Raw genomic sequence first — 19006 nt, 5'->3', positions numbered from 1 at the left:
TCGCAAAATAAAATAGAATCAAAATTGATGACAAAGTATTCCAAAGCCTGCTACTCACATCCTGCAGCCTTTTATCGTGCAAAGTTTTATAATCCGCCTCCAACAGTTTAATCTTCAGGTGAGCATCCTTTAAGGCATTGGTATCAGAAGCTGCACTATCGGCAAACTGTGCCGGATCGTACGATTTAACCTTCACAACCGAGGTACCCGTTTTTCCTTCCGCCTTCGAGTGTGTCTCACGCTCTTTCTGTAGCTTCTTGATGGTCTTTTTGCAGTCTTCCACCTCTCGGGTCAGCCTTTGCACTGCCTTTTCCTTGATAGCCAAATCGACACGCATTCCGCGGATCGTTGCCAGCAGATGGGCATCCTCTCGGCTCTGGATTTGCGAGTCCGAGAGCGAATTGGGAATCTTTCCACAGGCGGAAGCAGCCCGCTTTTGGCCGCCCGGCTGCTGCGCACGGCCCACCACGCCACCGCAACCAGTCAGCTTGCTGTCCGTTTGCACTGAAATGGAGCGAGTTTTAATACACTCCTTCTGCAGGGGGAGAAGATCGTCGGTTTGCGCGGCGCTGCTACTAGTCTGAGCGCTGACTCTGGCAAGCGAGGAGGCCGCATGGCTGGTGATGCTCGAGAGCTCATCCATTTGTCGGATGATTTTCTCATTCAGCTTGCAGTTGATCTCCTGCAAACTGAGCACCTGCATCTCCAGATCGGCGATGTGCGTCTCGTACTTGGACTGCACCGAATGGAAGCGTGCTTGAACGTTAGCTAGAATACCTTGCGCTTTGGCATCCTGCTCCTTCGCGTCCGCCTCGAGCTGAGCGATGCGTTGCTCCAGCAGGCGACGCGTCTGCGAGGCGTCCTCCGCGGGTTTGCTATTGCCGGTGTTCCGACTGGCCACTGCGTGAAAGACATCAAAGATAAAATTGCGCGCATTGTTCCGTTCGGCGAAGTGATTTTCTTACCTATCAATGCCGACACCGAATCCGGGTGTTTCCGCATTAGTATTCGTTCCATTTCGCGGCACTGTCGCTGTAAGTCCTGAATTGTTTTCGTATCCTTCTCGTTCAACTCCTGGTAGCGCTTCTTCTCTCGGCGCGACTCCTCCAGTTCCGATTGGAGCAGCTTTTGCAGCTCAAGCGCTGCATCGCGATCAAAGCGAGCCGACTGCAACTCCGATCTGTATTAGACAAAACGAACAATTTAAGAAAATCAGTGCATCATTCAACATCTACCCTGTAGGTAATGAGAATTCAGTCCCATCTGTAAAAACATAAAAATTTGAGACGACCATGATAATGCTTTATCGAGTGATGGCCTAATTGTTAATTATTCATTAAGATTTAAACTTTTCGAAAGTTGAATTTCATTCAAAAAATGTTTTACAATGTCTTATTAAAAATATCATATTATGTACTAAACTCTCGGAGTGTTCTTTGAGTGTTCTGAAAATGCTGACGTCTAGCAGCTAAATGATTTGAGTGAAATTTTGTGGAAGATAAACCAGGATTATGTTTCTTCTCCGTGCATAGCAGCATTGTCTCATAAGAGAGTAATAGGGAACATAATTTTGAAAGAGAGTAATAGGGAACTAACTAGGGCTAAAAAACATCTTGAGAAACAGGAACAATCCGCGGCATCCAATACGATCCCGTTCTTGATGCGGCGCAGCTTTCGGTCAAGCTCTGCTAGATTTCTTTTGGCATCCTGGATTTATACGGGTATAGAATCAACGTTGCCGCTAACTGGACGGCTGTGTTTCCACAAAGCAGTGTAAGATTCTCGATCGGTGTTCACTACCTTTGAAGGTGCCATGCTCTTGTAGACAGCGAAGTCGATAAGGCTTAAGCCGTTTTCATTGGTTTGCGTATGAGCGCCGAGTCTACCGATTACCGATCTGAACTTCTCTTCATGGTCGACCTGAGCGTTCAAATCACCGATGACGATCCAAATGGGTCTTTCTCAAGACTATACGAGACTAATTTTTGTTAGATTGGAAAAGTTTCTAAGATTCAACATTACAGGAGCCTTTAGGAACGAATCATTGAAATCGCTCGTTACAACACTTGGTTTGCACTATGCGGGCATATGTGAGAGTTTGTTTCCCTGTACTTTTTAATCATTCGCGCCACAATACTTTTGGAATCCAGAAGCATTGCCAGTTCCCGAGTTGACGCTGATAAATTTTGGAATATCTCAGAACTACGTTACTTTTCACCTGCAGAGCAATAGACCGAGCAGAACTATTTACAAACAAAAAAAATACTTTCATATCCGACCACTAGGAGCGCCGCTATTGCTAAAATGATGTGCCCCATTTTTAAACAGTCTGAGCCTAAAATGAGCAGAAATTCCAGATTCTAAGAGATTTACTGCAGCTTAAAATATTTTAAAAAAAAAAGCTGAATAATTACTCTAACTCAAACCAATGAAGAACACTGCTGGGACTGACTCAAGGTCACCGGCAGCCAGCTGCCGGCTAGCCTTCCATCTTACCTTAAAACATTGGCACACTCGGTTAGATGCTGTACATCCAGCTTCAGCTTATCGCTGTCCTCCTGTATCGTGCTGTGGTTCTCCCTTAGCGTCCGATGTACCTGCGAGAGCGTCTCGTACTGGATCTTGAGACTTTCGTATCGTTCCTCGGTATCCTTCAGTTTCTCCTGCAGCCGATTGATGCTTCCCTCCAGCTCTCGCTCCTTCGCCCAGCTGGGCGAATCGGAAGCATTGAGAGCGGAATGAGTTGGCGACGGAGCGGTAGATTTGTCACAGAATGTACGCTCCGGTGACGCAATCTTCCGTTCCACCAGTGTCTCATTCAGCGTCAAAGCGTATATTGCCTCCAGGTCTCGGATCTGAGACTGGCTAAGCAGCTGGTGATTCTCTTTATTTTCGTGTTGTTGCTGCTGCTGGACACAGTCAGCCACCGCCGCCGGGGGGCATTGCTGTTTAGCGTTCGTGTTCCGCTTTTTGGGAGTTAGGGATTTTCCACCGCCGGGTGAACCACCGATTTTTTTGGTACGCATTTCTACCGGCGTCACCGCCGCCACCACCGGTGTCGGCAGAGTGTAAGTTTGATCGGAGTGGGGGCGACGATCGTGCTCTTCGTCCTTCTCCCCGGTGCTGATGACAAAGCTCTTCCGTCGAATCGTGTGCCGTTGCGGAGAGCTTTCCGCGTGCTGGAGTTTAACCTGAAATTACATCAAATAAAAATTGTATTAGTAAGACATTCTAGTTCAGTGATTGCCATCCTGAGACCCGCCTGCCGCATGCGGCTTGCGGCGTTGTTCATGCGGCCCGCAGCCTGATTTGAAAGATGCTGGAAAAGATATCCCAGCTGGGTTATCTTACGAGATAGAAAAGGATGCATGACAGCGTGAGCCCATAAATGAGAGATAAATATATTCATTGGCAGGTGGCAGCGAAAATGGTCATATAAAATTTCAAAAACCGATCATGTATATTTTGTTTATTGGCCCAAAAAAATTGACATGTGCTAAATTTCAACTCAATCGGACATGATTTAGGGGCGCCTCAAAGTTTTGATTTTTTGATCCTCGAAAATCTCCCAAGGGGGGAGTAAAGGAAATTTGGGAAATCGAAATTTTTTTTCGATGTCAACTGACTTTAGGGGGTCTTCGTAGCCACTTGGTTACGCGTTCGCTTACCAAGCGATCGATCGTGAGTTCAAACTCAAGGCCCTCAATTGACAATCTTTGTGTTGTTATAGAATAACTACGTCCACGCAACCATCATCAGCGATGGAAATCGATCCACGGTGGAACAAAGATCGATACATCCATACAACTGCTCTGCTCTGCAAGAAACATCGGGCTGCTGTTCTATAAATAACTCAACAATGATCAATATCAACTGTCTCCGCCGTCCGGTCTGTTGAACAATGGATGAACAGAAAGAATACCCTTACGCCTAAATGGCTACTACTGTGTAATTTACCATAATGTAATGGAACAGAAAACTAAAACAAACAAAACGCCAAATTTTTTTTTTTTTTTTTTTTTTTTTTATCTGTATTATAGTGACTTTCAACTCATTTGGCTGGTTCGTCACTTTTACTTCCATTTTTGGAAGAATGTCGGGAGTGAGAATTGAACTCGTGACCTTCAGCGTGAGAGGCATGGATGTTACCACTACGCCAGATCGCCTCCCATTAACGCCTAAATGGCTACTACTAACTACTGTGTAATTCACAATTCATAGAAACATAAACATATGTACATGTACACGATTAAACCCGGCTCTGTTACAGCTAAATGCTAATGAGCCTAATAAATAAATGGGATAAAAAAAAACTGCCGTTAAAACGCGTAAAATGTCGAGATCTGGTGTTATCTCGAAAAAAAGTTTTTGACCGAAAATCGACTTTTTGGAACATAGCATAAGTGGCCAAAAATCAGAACTTTCAGTGCTTTGAGGCACTCCTAAATCATGTCCGATTGATCTGAAATTTTGCACAGGTAATTTTTTTGGGCCAATGAACAAAATGTACGTGGTCGGTTCTTTAACACTAAACCTACCGATGTTTCATGTATACCTATTCCAACCACAGCGGGTCAAGTGACCCTTTATAAATAGTTAGTGAACAATGACTCGATTTATTAAGTTTTGTTGAGAAACGTGGCATACCATATTTCTCCTGTATATTTCGACATTTTGGGATAACAATTATTAGCAAAATATTAAAATTACTATTTTTGACACATAAAAAAAACACTATAGCTTGTAATGATTACTGTTAGCTCGCTTGGATAGTCAGCAATACAATTAATTCTGATCATTCACTTTTCACTCACAAAGACAACAAAATATACAAAGCAATAGCAAATAATGTGTAATGCAATGGTTTTGTATCACAACCACACATACAGATCTTTCTGATATCATATAAAAGTTTGCTAGGGTCAAATGACCCGTTGCGGTATTTAGGGCAGATTACATATACAGGGTTTTCCATTTCGGGCTTCCGAAAGTATACAGCCCTGCGCTGACAACCGTTTGACATAGCTGTCAACTAAAGCGTCATATCGTTAGTTGAATGTCTGCCATTTTACAATATGGATCGTTTTAGCATCGTACAACGTGTTAATTTTGTTAAATTATACTATAAAAATGATGAAAAACCGGCAAATGTTCGAGCATTGCGGACGGATTTTGGTCGTCATGGACGGCCTACAGAGCACACAATCGCTAATGTAGTGCGTAAATTCGAACAAACTGGATCCGTAGCGGATATTGTGAAACTTGTGCATCATCGTAATGTGCGTTCGGCCGAAAATATTGCTGCTGTTGCTGCCAGTGTGGAGGATGACCGGAATGTTTCGATTCCACGGCGTGCTCAGCAATTGGGCTTGTCAAACACATCATTGTGGCGAATTTTGCATTTGGACTTGCACCTACATCCATAAAAAGTCCAACTGGTGCAAAAATTAGAGCATACGTCGATTGGGTGAACGAACAACAGCAGCAAAAGGCTGAATTTTCGCATCAAATTTTCTTCAGCGATGAGGCACATTTCGAGCTCGGTGGCTATGTGAACACCCAAAATTTTCGTATATGGGGCTCAGAAAATCAACAGCTCAGGGCTGTTGAGAGGCCATTGCATCCGCCAAAAGTCACTGTTGGTGCGCATTATGGTCTGGCAAAGTCATCGGGCCGTATTTCTTTGAAAATGAGGACTGTGAATGGTGAGCGCTATGGCCGCATGTTAACCGATTTTTTTTGCCACAAATTGAAGATTTGGATACGGATGACATGTGGTTTCAGCAGGACGGCGCCACGTGCCACACAACACGACCGAACATGGCCATATTGCGAACGAAATTTGAGGGACGCATAATTTCGCGTTTTGGTGATGCCAATTGGCCGTCCAGATCATGCGATTTGAACCCGCTAGACTCTTTTTTTGTGGTGTTATGTTGTGACAATGTAATTTGAAATTATGTTGTGACAATGTAATTTGAAAGAAAATTTTGACTGAATGTTGAAAAAGGGTCATTTGACCCCTCGTGGTAGGTTTAGTGTTAAATTCGATAATTTATTTTTTTCTATACTATATATTTATTTTTTTCTATACTATATATTTTTTTCATTGCCTCTCAGGCTCAAAAGGTCGTTTTTCGGCCATAAATTTTTTTTCGGGATAACAGATAACGACGATTTTCAAGGATAAAAAAATCAAAGCTTTGAGACACTTCTAAATCATGTCCGATTGAGCTGAAATTTTGCACAGGTCATTTTTTCGGGCCAATAAACAAATTGTACACGGTCGATTTTTCAAATTCGATGATGAAATTTTTCCCATACATCCATTGTCACCCTAATGTGCATTGATGTGACATCCTCGGAGGCTTCATTTTCAAAAAGTCATGAACTCATGAAACTCGTTTATTTACAAGGTACTACAACTGATGTGCACCCGTGGCCGAGTGGTTAGCGTCCCACACTATCATGCCGGGTGTTCGGGTTCGATTCCCGTTCTGGTTGGGGGATTTTTCGTCAAAGAAAATTCTTCCGGCTTGCACTGTGGTCACGCGTATTCTAGAGCTTGCCACTTTAGAGTACATTCAAGGCGTGTTATTCGGCATAGAAATCTCAACGAAGTATTAATGAACGACGCTAGTTAATGAATACGTTGAGACGGCAAAAGTTCCACAGGGAACGTTAACGCCATTCAAGAAGAAGAAGAACTACAACTTAGGTTGCTATAAATGGATGTCATTGAGTAATTGTTAAAAACCCATTCACTGTCACGAAAGTTGAAACCTGCCAAAAGAGTTAATGTTAGATTATTGTGATAAATCTGGAGAAATCTGGACGAATCATAAAAGGTCTGGATGTCTGGATAATCCGTAAAAGTCCGAAAGATTCCAAATAAATCTGGAAGACTGGTAACGCTGAAATTATGTTTCATTTGTAACGAAGCTATTGCAGTAATGAAGGAGCTCAATCTGAATGAATGGACAAGTTTGTGGGCACAGCCCGTACTGAAAAAAATGCTGAGTCTTCGTTTGGATTCACATCCATTTGTAAGTAACTGTTTTCCGTCAAGAAGAATAGAGGCGAATGAACTGAAAAGTTTAAAGCCTTTTTAGAACAAAGAATGGAATGAAACGTCACGAGGCAAGTGTAATCAAAGTCGAGTGACAAAATAATTGATGATCATTTGGAAAGCTCTTAGCATCGAAGCTGATCTGGATAGAGTTGCCTAAGTGAAATCGAAACGGCGTTGAAGTATGTTTGTTCTTTTTTTTTTATTATCCAAAATATATATTTTTATTAACACACAAAATTTTTCACACAAAAATTACTCACATCATATTACACAAAACGAAATCTGAAACATCAATCAAATCAAATATCAATCAAGTATATCCTGAATTCGCACCTGGAAAAAGAACGAAGAATATATCTTCAAGAACATTCGGGATTGTTCAGGGATTATCGTTCACAACTCACTTCAGCACAAAACAAAACATAAACAATAACATTGTAGAATCAAAACAATAACAATAACGCATTGTCATAGATTAGGAAGGGTTGGAAACGAACCTGCTATAAAACAAAGCCCCATTGTGTATAGCCAATATTCTAGAATACCCGAGCAAAAATGCAACAATAGAATTTACTGTAGCGTGTACCGTATGAAAAGGGCACGAAATGTTCAGTACATTATTTAGAAGTAGCTAGAAAATTGTTCAGTATCAACTAAACCATCATAGTGAAATTTTTAGTAACAACTGAACCAACGAAGTGATACGTTCAGTTTCAAATCAACCATCGTAGTGAAATGTTCAGTGGCGATTGAACTATTGTAGTGAAAGTTCAGTAACAACTAAAGCAACGAAGTGAAATGTTCAGTGGCGATTACACCATCATAGTGAAATGTTCAGTTGAAATAAACCGTTGTAGTAAAATGTTCAGTAGCAAATAAACTATCGAGGTAAAATAGTGAAGCTGTGAAACTATCTAGTGACTTAAATTCCAAGTGAAGTGGAAGTGGAAAAGTGTTTGGTCAGTCGAAGTACCAAAAGTGTCGGAAAGTGTTCAAACCCAGTTCCGATCCGCTAGTTCATAAACTGTTCCAAAGAACTAGTTTACCAAAAAAAAAAAAAATGAACGAACGGTCGTTCTTTGCTAATGGGCAACAGTTCACATGAATTGTGTACACAGTTCAGAACGAACTGTGTACGTTGATCGGTGGGAGGATTTAACGAATGGGAACAAACGATAACCCCATAAAACAACAAAAATAAGATATCGGTATTGTCGTTTTCAAAATAAAACCCAACTTTTCAGGATACGATTTTAAATTGGGTTGCTGGATTATTTATCAAATAAAATTTTTATTTCATATTTTGAAGTTCCGATTTGGGGCAAATATGCACCGTTTTGTTGGAAAATTTGTTGCTATTCTAAAGGTAGCTTCATAACGACATAATGACCAAGCAACGAGAAAAAAACTTTGTTTTCAATAATCTTTCTCCATAGAAAATTTTTTGTTTATCCCACTCATGAATTGTCTCCGGTTCATCTGGATTATTTTTCTGATACAGAAAGTATATAAATATTACACTAGTTAAATCCGTATATTTTACATTTTATTATGTACTAATGTTTGCATTATGCAAATGGACAAAAATTGCCGATTTTTCATAGGTTTATTTTTACACGCACTGACGAAACTACCCATGCAGCATCAATCATAGTAACCCATGAGTCAACAGAAAAAAAAATTGGCAGCTCTCTTAGTCGTTCTCTAACCATGATGGTGAAAACAGTAAAGCTGTGTGCGTGTCCAATGAACGGTACCCCGCCGCGTCGAAAACGGACATCGTGCGGCACTTTGTGGATGCCGGATACGCCCGTTCCGTCATCTACTACATTGTGGCACTATTGGACAACAATCAGAGCACCGAAAAAAAGCCCAGTTCCGGACGGCCGACGGCCCTGAGTGCCAAGAAGCTCCAAAGGATGCTGAAGAGGAAGATCGAGGGAAAAGTGGCTACAACAAGTGATCAAACAGTGAAAAACAGCGAACATGGACATACATAGTCCCGTCCACTGGTCTCGGAACTGCCGGCAATGACGCAGCGGCAGCGGCTGAGTAAGATGGTTAAGTCTATTTTCCCGGCGAACCGCGACGTGGCGGTGGTGATGGACGACGAGACCTATCTCACCCTTGATGGCAACGACTGGTAAGGCAGTTCGTATTTTACTTCCCCCACGAAGGAAGTGAGGTCCGAAGTGAAGTTTATTTCACACACCAAGTTCCCCAAGAAGGTGCTGTTTTGGCTGACAATCAGCGAGAAGAGGATGTCAAAGCCGCTCTTCTTTAGCTCCGGACTGGCCGTGAACGGGGAAATTTATAGTACGAAGTGCCTGCCGGAAGTTGCGTCGTTCATCAAGAAATACTATAAGAGCGAAGACGCGATGTTCTGGCCGGATGTGGCGTTGGCCCTCTACTCGAAACGATCATTAGAGGAGATGGAGCGGCTGAATATTGATGTGGTACCCAAGTCGGTGAACCCGCCCAGGGTCCCTCAGCTGCGACCCATCGAAAATTTCTGGGCAAGACTGAAGCGTAAGATCTACTCCAACAATTCTGTCGCGAAAACTGAGAAGGAATTGATAAACAAAACGAAGAAAGAACTCTAAAACATGCCTATACGCATATTTTCGTCCACCATGGCGAATGCTCCGGCTAACTGCCGGAAGGCCGCTCGCAAGGGCGATATTTTTTTTTGCAAGTAAACTAATATAATTACCTCCCATGGGAAATTTATCAAACTCAATTATTTCTTTTATTTTTTTTCTATCACCATCCGAAAAAAGTCCATTTTTTTTATGCAAACGTTATAGTGGGAAAAAATCATTGCGGACCGCGGCTATGATCAAAAATTTAATTCTGCCCGAACCATGCCTAAACCTGGACATCACTGTTCTAGTTGATCAAATTAGCGAATCAAAAATAGAGTTACGATTCAAAAATTGATAAATATATATTCCACAAAAAATTAATATTCATATTTCAACCGTCGTCCACAAAAGTTGAATGTGTGAGAGGGTGTAATCTTCAGAAAAATAGCTTAACACTTTCTCCCCCTCGATTGCCGTTAGTTTGCTCAAACCGGCGCTTTCTCGCTAGATAATTAATGCGCACTGCATAACACTACCAAACCCAAACAAACCGCTTCTAGGAGCCACGACAACTTCACGACGAGATTACAACCGGTTGAGTGTGTTGCACAGAGAATTGCCATCGTCGACGCAAATGACCACTGAGCATTTGGTTTTGCTGTCCATCAATCGCCCCCATGATGCGCGGTTGACTGCGAGTTCTGAATTGACAAGTACTTATCCCGTGACCAACGCGCGAAGAGATTAATATCACGCTGCAACCGTTTGGGTGTGACACTTTTGCGCGCCACGACAACGGGACTATCCAGACCTGGGACTCGTTGGGCTCGGCTCGTTGGACAACTTGGTTCTTGGTCGGCACGGAGAAAGCACCTTATATAAAGGGGGACGGGATGGACTCTTCGTTGTTCAGTCGGGCGAGGATCTTAATCGCGGAAGTGTCGATCGGTGGTTTGTTTTTGTCGTTTGCGTTGGCGTGAAGTGACGGGATTATTATGCAGTGATGGAGAAAATGAAGCCAGTGAACCTGTTCTCAATTATTCTCACAATAACGGTGTTAGTGATTAATTTGTCTGACCCAGTTTTCGGATTATCGACGGCCCAACGACGAAGTTCGGATGTTTTGATTGTGGAGGGAGAAGGTTCGTCAGAAACAGTTTTGGAGGAAACTGTCAATCAGGAATCTGAGCCAAAGGTGATAAAATATGACGGAGCTCAACTGTGGCGCATCGAATACGATGATCAGCTGAAGAAGAATGCGGTTGGGGAACTGCAAGATAAATTCGGTACGTACACAGTTGATTTCAAATATATCCGAGTTCCGAGGCACTATCATAAACACATATTTCACTTTCACGAACGTCTAACCATTAAACCACTATCATTTACAACCGATGCCATAAATTAATTCTTCCCTATTATCCACCCATCCAGAGGCGGCCATGTGGAACTACAACACCACCTCGGTGGACATCTTCCTCAAACGATCCAAACTGGTGGAAGCCCGGAACCTCCTCCAGGATGCGAAAGTTCCCTTCGATGTGGTGATCGACGATATGCAGAAGGCAATCGACCAGGAAAATCCTCCCAAAGACCAACTCGAGCTGTGGGAGAACCGCGACGGTAAGTTACCGAACCCAGAGACGGTGCAATCGAAACTGAGTCCTTCGATTGCGATTAAGTGATGCCGCTGCCTGCGGCTGAGGGTGACTCGCGATTTATTTATGATACCGGCAATAAGCCGGTTGTCACGGGGAAGTGTTATTTTGAAGAATCTGCCCCGGCCCTCTTCGCGCAGTGGTACTCTGGGGCTCTTGAAGGTGAGAACGTTTGATTGAAAAGACACCCGTTGATTGGTACCGTTGGTTTTGACACGCTAACCCGAAACTATCAGACACACACACACACACACAAACGCTTCGATTGATTCATCGGCTTGGTGATGATTTCGTGTGAGTCAAAAATTAAAATTTTAGGGATAAAAGTTTTTTCATCATTCGCTTTCAATCCGTATATCGATTTCGGTGAGATTCCATCGCCGTTCGGCAAATCCATTGTGCGATAGCTAGACATGTATGTATTCATCCCCATTCGCACACTGTTAGGGAGTCATCGCCAGTGGCAACAATAAATTTGACTTCCTGCCACCCCCAACATATGTGGGCACACATCATGCATTCAACACCCGGAAAGTTTTCAATCAATCATTCAAACTACCCCACCAAATCATACCACGGGGATCATAATTGTGCTGGCAAACTTTGACGCAGCACTATTATGGAAAGGAGCCTTTTTGTTCGCGCTAGACAAAGGACTCCGCAACCGAGCACCCGTTTATATAGGGGAACACGTTTTCCTGCAGCGAGAAAAAAAAATACAGCAATGTATCTATCTCTCTATTGATAGAAACACGGGACCCTATACCAATTCCCTCCCACGCGGCACTGATTTACTTGGTGACTCGTGATTATGTTTTCCGTTTGTGTATCCTGGCGCGTTGACACACGTTATCGGACACGAGTTTACGCTATCCATCCATAACATCGCGAGTGTTCGGTGCTATTTACACGTTCCATCGATTCGCGGTTTTTCCGCACCTTATAAATAGACCATTGAGCTGTCCGAGACCTTCCATCTTTGAAATTACATTCACATTTACAATTTCTTTCTTCTTCTGTAGACTCCTTTATTACAACACAAGAGTCGTTCATCGTAGTTTAAATTTACAGCTGGCCTCCTTATTGAAGATACAATTTCCAACCTATTCCTCTTGTACTAATTCCATCTTCTAAAGTTTTCTATTAAGAAGTGATCCAGAGTTTGCTCTATTATTAGACTGACCAAATAGTTCAGGAATAAAAACGGGACACGTAAACCCAAAAACCTAATCATTTTTTTTAAAGAATTTTAACGAGTAAATAAAACCAATCAATCAAACATTCTTAGATGTACCTGCTACTAAGAAGAAAAATTTAGATTCAAAAGAGTTTTTGAGAAGAAGATTACGATTTTCGGATATTTTAACATAAAATTTGTCACACTCAAAATCAAAATTTTGACAATTATTCATAGCGTGACTTCTCTGTTGTTCAAATATTGATCATCGTAGAAAAATCTTTTAACTGATACGTTACTATTAGCCAAACACAAAACATAATCAAAAAGCTTCACGAATTCCTTAAATTTCAGAAATTTCTTTTGCTTTTCCGAAACTGCACGACGATTTGCAACTTGTACGGATTATTCGCTCGAACTTTGTTACCTCAATCATTATAATTCCTGTAATCTATATGAACAGGAAGTTTTTTTATTAATGCCACTTCTGTGGCAATTCCGGAATGGACTTTAATACAATACTGTTATGTTTCTCCTAGACCAGCCCTCCATCCTTAAATGCACTGCATCGCAGTATCATAAAGATTTTCCACAGTTTTGACAAACCTTCTGTATTTCACCTGAATCAACTAGTCCTACGTCAAACTACTTCCTTCAGTAAGGGAGCCAAATCAGAAAACATGTCACGTTTTTATGAAATAGTTTTGACGTTGATAACTTTTTCTGCTGCCAACGGAAGTTGATGATTTGCATACCAATCGATTAGAAAATTCTCTGAGAATTGTTTGATATGTTGTCCATTTTCCCATCCGAGTAACGAGTGGAGTCGTGAGGTATAATTTTTCTACACCACTGCGAATACGGTGTGTATAAATCACTTGCTCGAATTGCAAATGCAGCGCTCGTTCGTACGGACACTGTGTTGGGTATAAAATCTCAATTCACGATTTCTTATGCTAAGTCTCGCTCCAACTAGCAAGCATTTTGTTGTTTTCTGCTAATGATGGTGTCACACACAACGGCTTTGAGCTTTCTGTCGCCGCCAATTTAATAATTTATGAGCTGAATCGGACTCAGTTTCTGAAATGGTTAAAAATCCGTATACTGTAACATATGGAGCGTGTGGATATGGGTTCTCTTGTAGTGGCTGCCACCCAATACCGAAAGTTCTACTTGTTTGCAACCCCATTTCTGGGGAAGTGATCCTCTTTATTACTCACGAAAATCCCTTGCAGAGGGATTGTCTGAAGCATTACGTGTACGTAGGTTATAATGATTTTGTAATGATGGAACTTTCAATCAAAGCGAAGCAACAATATATGTGTGCACAAACCGTCTCGGTGACTGCTCAATTGAAATTCTTGCTCTCACATGTTCAGTAGTTTTTCAACTCTTATACCTTCCAATTTTATCCCGTAGAATTGTACTTCCTGTGGCAGTCACACGGATCAAGTCAAGGAGCGATTCTATTCTAATAACGTCTACTGAGGCCTCTTTGTTTCTCAATCACGAGCCTTCGCTACTTCTCATTAAAGACGTGGACGAAGAAGTTCGGGTGTTCACCCGTCCAAGCTATTATGGTGATTACAAATGGGACAAACAGAGCGGAATGACACCGGTCCACCAGCCGAAGTGGTAAACAAGTGAAACAATCCCACTGCCCTGCGTCAACAATGCGGTCTTTTCTTGGACATAAGCCTCCATATTTTTTTAGAACACTTTGCGCCTCACTAGTCAAAAATAATGCTTCCTTTCTATTTGAAAAATTCTAACAAAATCATCAAAATTAACAACAACTTTAGTGGCGGATACGTAATCTCTTTCAACAAGGCCAATAAATATTTGAAAGATCATTAATAGTACATTTTATCTTTATACTCAAAATACGATACAAATTGATAAAAATACAGGACAATGAATAATGATCGAAAATACAGTACTGCCCCGTTAAAAACGGTAAGTTTGATCAGCCGAAATTCCCAATTATAGATAAGGAATTTCGATAAATTTGAGCATCCTGACGTAGGACTTGGTCTCTGGAAAGAAACCATATGGTAATGTTTTCATATCAAATGATAGCTTGGAGGGTCTTCGTAGTCACATTGGTTGTGCGTTCGCTTATTAAGCGATCATGAGTTCAAAACTCAGGGCCCTCAATTGACCATCTTTGTGTAGTTGCAGAATAATTACGTCCACGCACTTACCATCAGCGAAGAAGATCGATTCTATCCATATGCAAGCTCTGTTTGCAACAAGAAAAACATCGGGCTGTTGTGCTATTAATAACACAACAATGATCGTATCAACTGTCTTCGCTGTCCGGTCTACTAAACAATGGGAAAACAGGAGGAATACTATGACGCCTGAATGGCTACTGTGTAATTTACAATTTTTAGATAGCATAAACATGTAACATGTACACTATTAAATCCGGCTCTGTTCCAGCTAAAATGCTAATGAGCCTAAATAAATAAACAAATGGGATAAAAAAAGATGGATTTATTAGCTACCATTTACCATCAATTTCATTTTATTTTGTATAACTTCATTGGGCAATAAATTCGGTTTAAAGCGATTATGTGCGAAAAGTGCATAACCTAACATAACCTGACAAATACCAATCTATCTTAGAGATGGATGAGCGCTCACGATATTTATTTCTATGTTTGAAACATGCTGCTTTTAAAACGGTATTATTTAGCTTGACCTGTTTGTATGACTACATATTTTTTTCAATATGGCTATCAAATGAAAGGACTTGACTAGTAGAACACAGTTGTTTATGAAAAATGTAAATCCAAGATGGCGACCGTTGAAAAGTGGCAGACTACATATTTTCTCATAACCCATCAATATGGGCATCAAATGAAAGGGATTGGCTAGAGGACACAGTTATTCACAGAGCAATTCCATGCCAAATCGGTCGGCCGCTAGCCCTACTCTTTCCATTATTTTTTTTTTTTTTGGAACTTGGTACTCATGATGGAAATTATCTAAAATTACGATTTCCGTTATCTATGAGCAATTTTAATATGATTTTTGAGAAGGACGTATTCAAAATCATTGATCTTTCTTTAAAAGAATCGTAACTCAAAATCCAGATGTCTGATTGAAATATGATGTTGAACAAAGTTGTTGGAAAATCAATGAACTACTTAAGAAAAATAATATTCCAAATGCACTGTTAAAAATCTTACTCAGAAATTGAATTTAGTATTGAAAACTTCATAGAGCAATTTCACGTCAAACAGACCAGAAAACAGCAAAATTTTATCCGGCCCTCTCCATTTTTTTAAACTTGATACGGATGATTTTTGAATTCAAAAACATTGAACTTGAACATTGAACTTCCAAAGTTGAAGTTTTTTGAAAATCAAAAAATTACCCAAGGGGGGAGTAAAAGATATCGGGATTCTCAGAAAAAAATAGATTTTTTGAAAAAAAATAGATTTTTTGAAAAAAAAATTTTTTGACAATTTTTTTTTCGAGATAACAGTAAATCTCGACGAGTAATGCAATTTCAAGACATTTGGCATAAACAGTTTTTTAAAAAAAAAAACGATTTTTCGGTGATCTTTCGTTTTTAAAAACTTTTTTTAACGTCTGTGACAGGAATAAATGAAGTTCCAATGAACTAATATTTTACATACGGTATATTATCATGCAAATCAACATTTCGCATCCGAATGAAAAATCGAGATAACAATTTTTATTGGTACCCAAAACCTTACGTTTCGATTCGTATTCCGAACAAAAAAACAAGTCACAGAGTGTCGATTTTTGACAATTTTTTTTCGAGATGACACTAGATCTCAACGTTTTAAGCAATTTTAAGACATTTGGCATCAATTTTTTTTCCGAAAACCCCGATTTCCTTTACTCCTTGGGTGCCACCCTCTCTTCAGTCCGATTGAGCTGATATTTGGCATAGGGTGTTTTTTCGAGATGGTGAACATTTTTTATGGGGTATTTTTTTTGGTATTAGAGATGACAATTTTCATTGGCACCAAAATGTATACTGCTACTGAACATTACGACAGAGGATTCGACATTTTACTAACATTATTTTAATTATAAGAAACTGATTATATCTCGAGAACGGTCGGACCTACGATAAAACTCTATATATCGTTTTTATATGTTCAATCGCATGTAGATTCTTTTTTTCATGTTACTTTTCATAAATGGTTACGATTTCTCAAAGTATTGAGTTTCCATAAAGTGTTTTGAGTTATAAAAGTTTTTAATATTAAATTATAATTTTATAATAGTGAGACTACTTAACAGTGTATTTTGAATGTTATTTTTCACAAACAGTTCACTGATTTTCCAACAACTTTGTCGGACATCATATTTCAATCAGACATCTGAATTTTTAATTACGTCATTTTTAAAGAAAGATCAATGATTTTGAACACGCCCTTTTCAAAAATAAGCCGCAATAGAAATTGGTCATATGACAATGAAAATTGTGATTTTGAATAGAGCAATTCCAAATGAAATCGTCCTAAAAATGCAGATTTTAAAAACATGTATTTTTTTATTCGAATGAAAGTTTGTATTCCGTTCGGGTTGGAGGAAATATGAGTTTTCCACAGCATTTGGGAATTTTTTGACTCAAGTGTAACTTTTGAAAAGGGCGTATCGATTTTAGTAAGAGAATTCTTTGATAATTTATATCTCAAAAACTATGAGTCCTACCGAAATAGTTTTTTAGGAAGACTTATAGTGTATTGATGTCCAAACGTGAAAAAAATATACACTGAGAAAAAAATATACTCTTTTTTATTTACAAAAAAAAACTTTAATAGAATTTTTTTTTAAAATGCATATTTTAGATATTGCAATCTAAAATATGCATTTAAAAAAAAAATCAATTTTTTTCATATAAAACAGAAGCAATGTAGGTGCACCCGTGGCCGAGTGGTTAGCGTCTCACATTATCATGCCGGGTGTTCGGGTTCGGTTCTCGTTCTGGACGGGGGATTTTTCGTCAAAGGAATTTCCTTCGACTTGCACTGTGGTCACGCGTATTCTAGAGCTTGCCCCTCGGAATACATTCAAGGCGTGTTATTTGGCTTAAGAAATCTCAACTAAGTATTAATAAATGATGCTAATTAATGCATACGTTCCACAGGGAACGTTAACGCCATTCAAGTTCGAGAAACCGTGTAGAAAATTTAAAAAAAAGGGTACAAGATGGTAAAACTATTTTTGACGAAATTTGTGGAACATCGATTTTTTATGAATTTTCGAAACCTCGAATTGTTGTATGTTAACAATCATTTTTGGCCACAAATTATGAATCCTGATGTGATTTACAATAAACAAGCTCTTTATCAATTTCCTTTTAAATTCAGCCATTCTCTTTTTCTATTTTAATTTTTTTTTAAATTTATATATGTATTTTTTTATAATTTTTTTAGTTTTTCATATATAACAGAAGTCATGTAGGTAATTCAAAAATGGGTCCAAGATGGTAATTCTATTTTTGACGAACTTTGTGGAACATTGAATTTTTATGAATTTTCGAAACTTGGAATTTTTGTATGTTAACAATCATTTTTAAGCATAAATTATGAATTCTAATGTGAATTAAAACAAAAAGCTCTTTAAGGAAGGTGATTGACTTCTACATGCAGCCATTCTCTAGATATTTAAAAACAATATTTCTGACTTATTGTCTTTTTTATAGTAAATAGGCTCTTTTAATGTTTGTCGTGTTAACCCAAACCATTCAAAATTATCGGCCGATGGGAAGTCTGCTGTCTGCGGAGGCTCTTGGTGAATGAGCACATATTAGCTCTGCTTCGCGGTTAGAAAATGAATGATGTTGCGGAAAGCAACAGCCAAATTTATTTCATTCGACTGGCGGTAGCATCACAAGGGAAGTGGCTTACAATATAATTCTAAGCTTGTATCCAAATTATATTCCGCTGTTATGTTACTGTTACTTGCAATTTGAGGAGCACAAATTGGGCCAATCAAAACGAGGCATATAGTGCATGCGGACAATGCTTGACATTTCACAATTATTCAATAGTGATAGATGCGCAGAAATAATGCCTATCAATTGATGCAAACATCTTTGCGATCTATGAGGAAATGCTCGAGTTCTAAGCATTCGAAAACTTTAATTTTTTCCTACTTGTTCAGTGTCTAATTTTTCATTTTACCCTCTATATCTTCCGGTTAGACGTAGTCCTACGTCAAAAAAAAAATTAAATTTCGATTCATTCATTTAGGTCGAAAAGTACCTTTCTCGCATGAAAAAATGCATATATCGAGAATCCTGTTGCTTTTATTTGAACGTTTGTGAAATATCTAAATTAGTGGATTCAAGTAATTGTAATGGACTTAACAGCAGCCGGTAAGCAGGCGCCGAATAATGCACAACCAAACAACCTATCGATCCTGTCGAAGCAGAATATATTCAGTCTAGGGATTGTTAACCGGTTTTACCGTTACCGGTTTTATCGGTAATACCGGGCCATTTTCCATTACCGAATTACCG

The 19006-nt window shown here is 39.7% G+C and overlaps 2 protein-coding genes across 7 annotated transcripts in view; one reads left to right on the top strand and one right to left on the bottom strand.

The window, feature by feature from the left end:
- Positions 1 to 19006, bottom strand: part of LOC129761903 (centrosomal protein of 162 kDa) — a 51547-nt gene that overhangs the window by 8823 nt on the left and 23718 nt on the right. For 4 of the 6 annotated variants that reach the window (XR_008740500.1, XM_055759762.1, XM_055759770.1 and 1 more), the window contains exons 2-4: positions 2497 to 3191; positions 966 to 1180; positions 59 to 900 (exon numbers count right to left, since the gene is read on the bottom strand). Coding sequence is in view for 3 of the 6 variants with exons in the window: in XM_055759762.1 (XP_055615737.1) it covers positions 59 to 900; positions 966 to 1180; positions 2497 to 3191 (1752 nt within the window). In the remaining 3 variants the exon portion in view is untranslated. Of the gene's footprint in view, positions 1 to 58; positions 901 to 965; positions 1181 to 2496; positions 3192 to 10951; positions 11295 to 19006 lie in introns of those variants that run through there. The other 2 variants (XR_008740502.1, XR_008740505.1) reach the window with 2 other exon arrangements.
- LOC129761931 (carboxypeptidase B-like) overlaps positions 10433 to 19006 on the top strand; it is a 31405-nt gene continuing 22831 nt past the window's right edge. Inside the window, exons 1-2 of the mRNA XM_055759788.1 lie at positions 10433 to 10943; positions 11092 to 11280. Coding sequence (XP_055615763.1) covers positions 10661 to 10943; positions 11092 to 11280 — 472 coding nt within the window. The 5' untranslated portion in view covers positions 10433 to 10660. The remainder of the gene's footprint in view (positions 10944 to 11091; positions 11281 to 19006) is intronic.

This window comes from Toxorhynchites rutilus, chromosome 1 (assembly GCF_029784135.1).
Source record: "Toxorhynchites rutilus septentrionalis strain SRP chromosome 1, ASM2978413v1, whole genome shotgun sequence".
Lineage (NCBI taxonomy): Eukaryota > Metazoa > Arthropoda > Insecta > Diptera > Culicidae > Toxorhynchites > Toxorhynchites rutilus.
The sequence above is the reverse complement of the archived record's forward strand: the minus strand, read 5'-3'. Positions and strand labels throughout refer to the sequence as shown.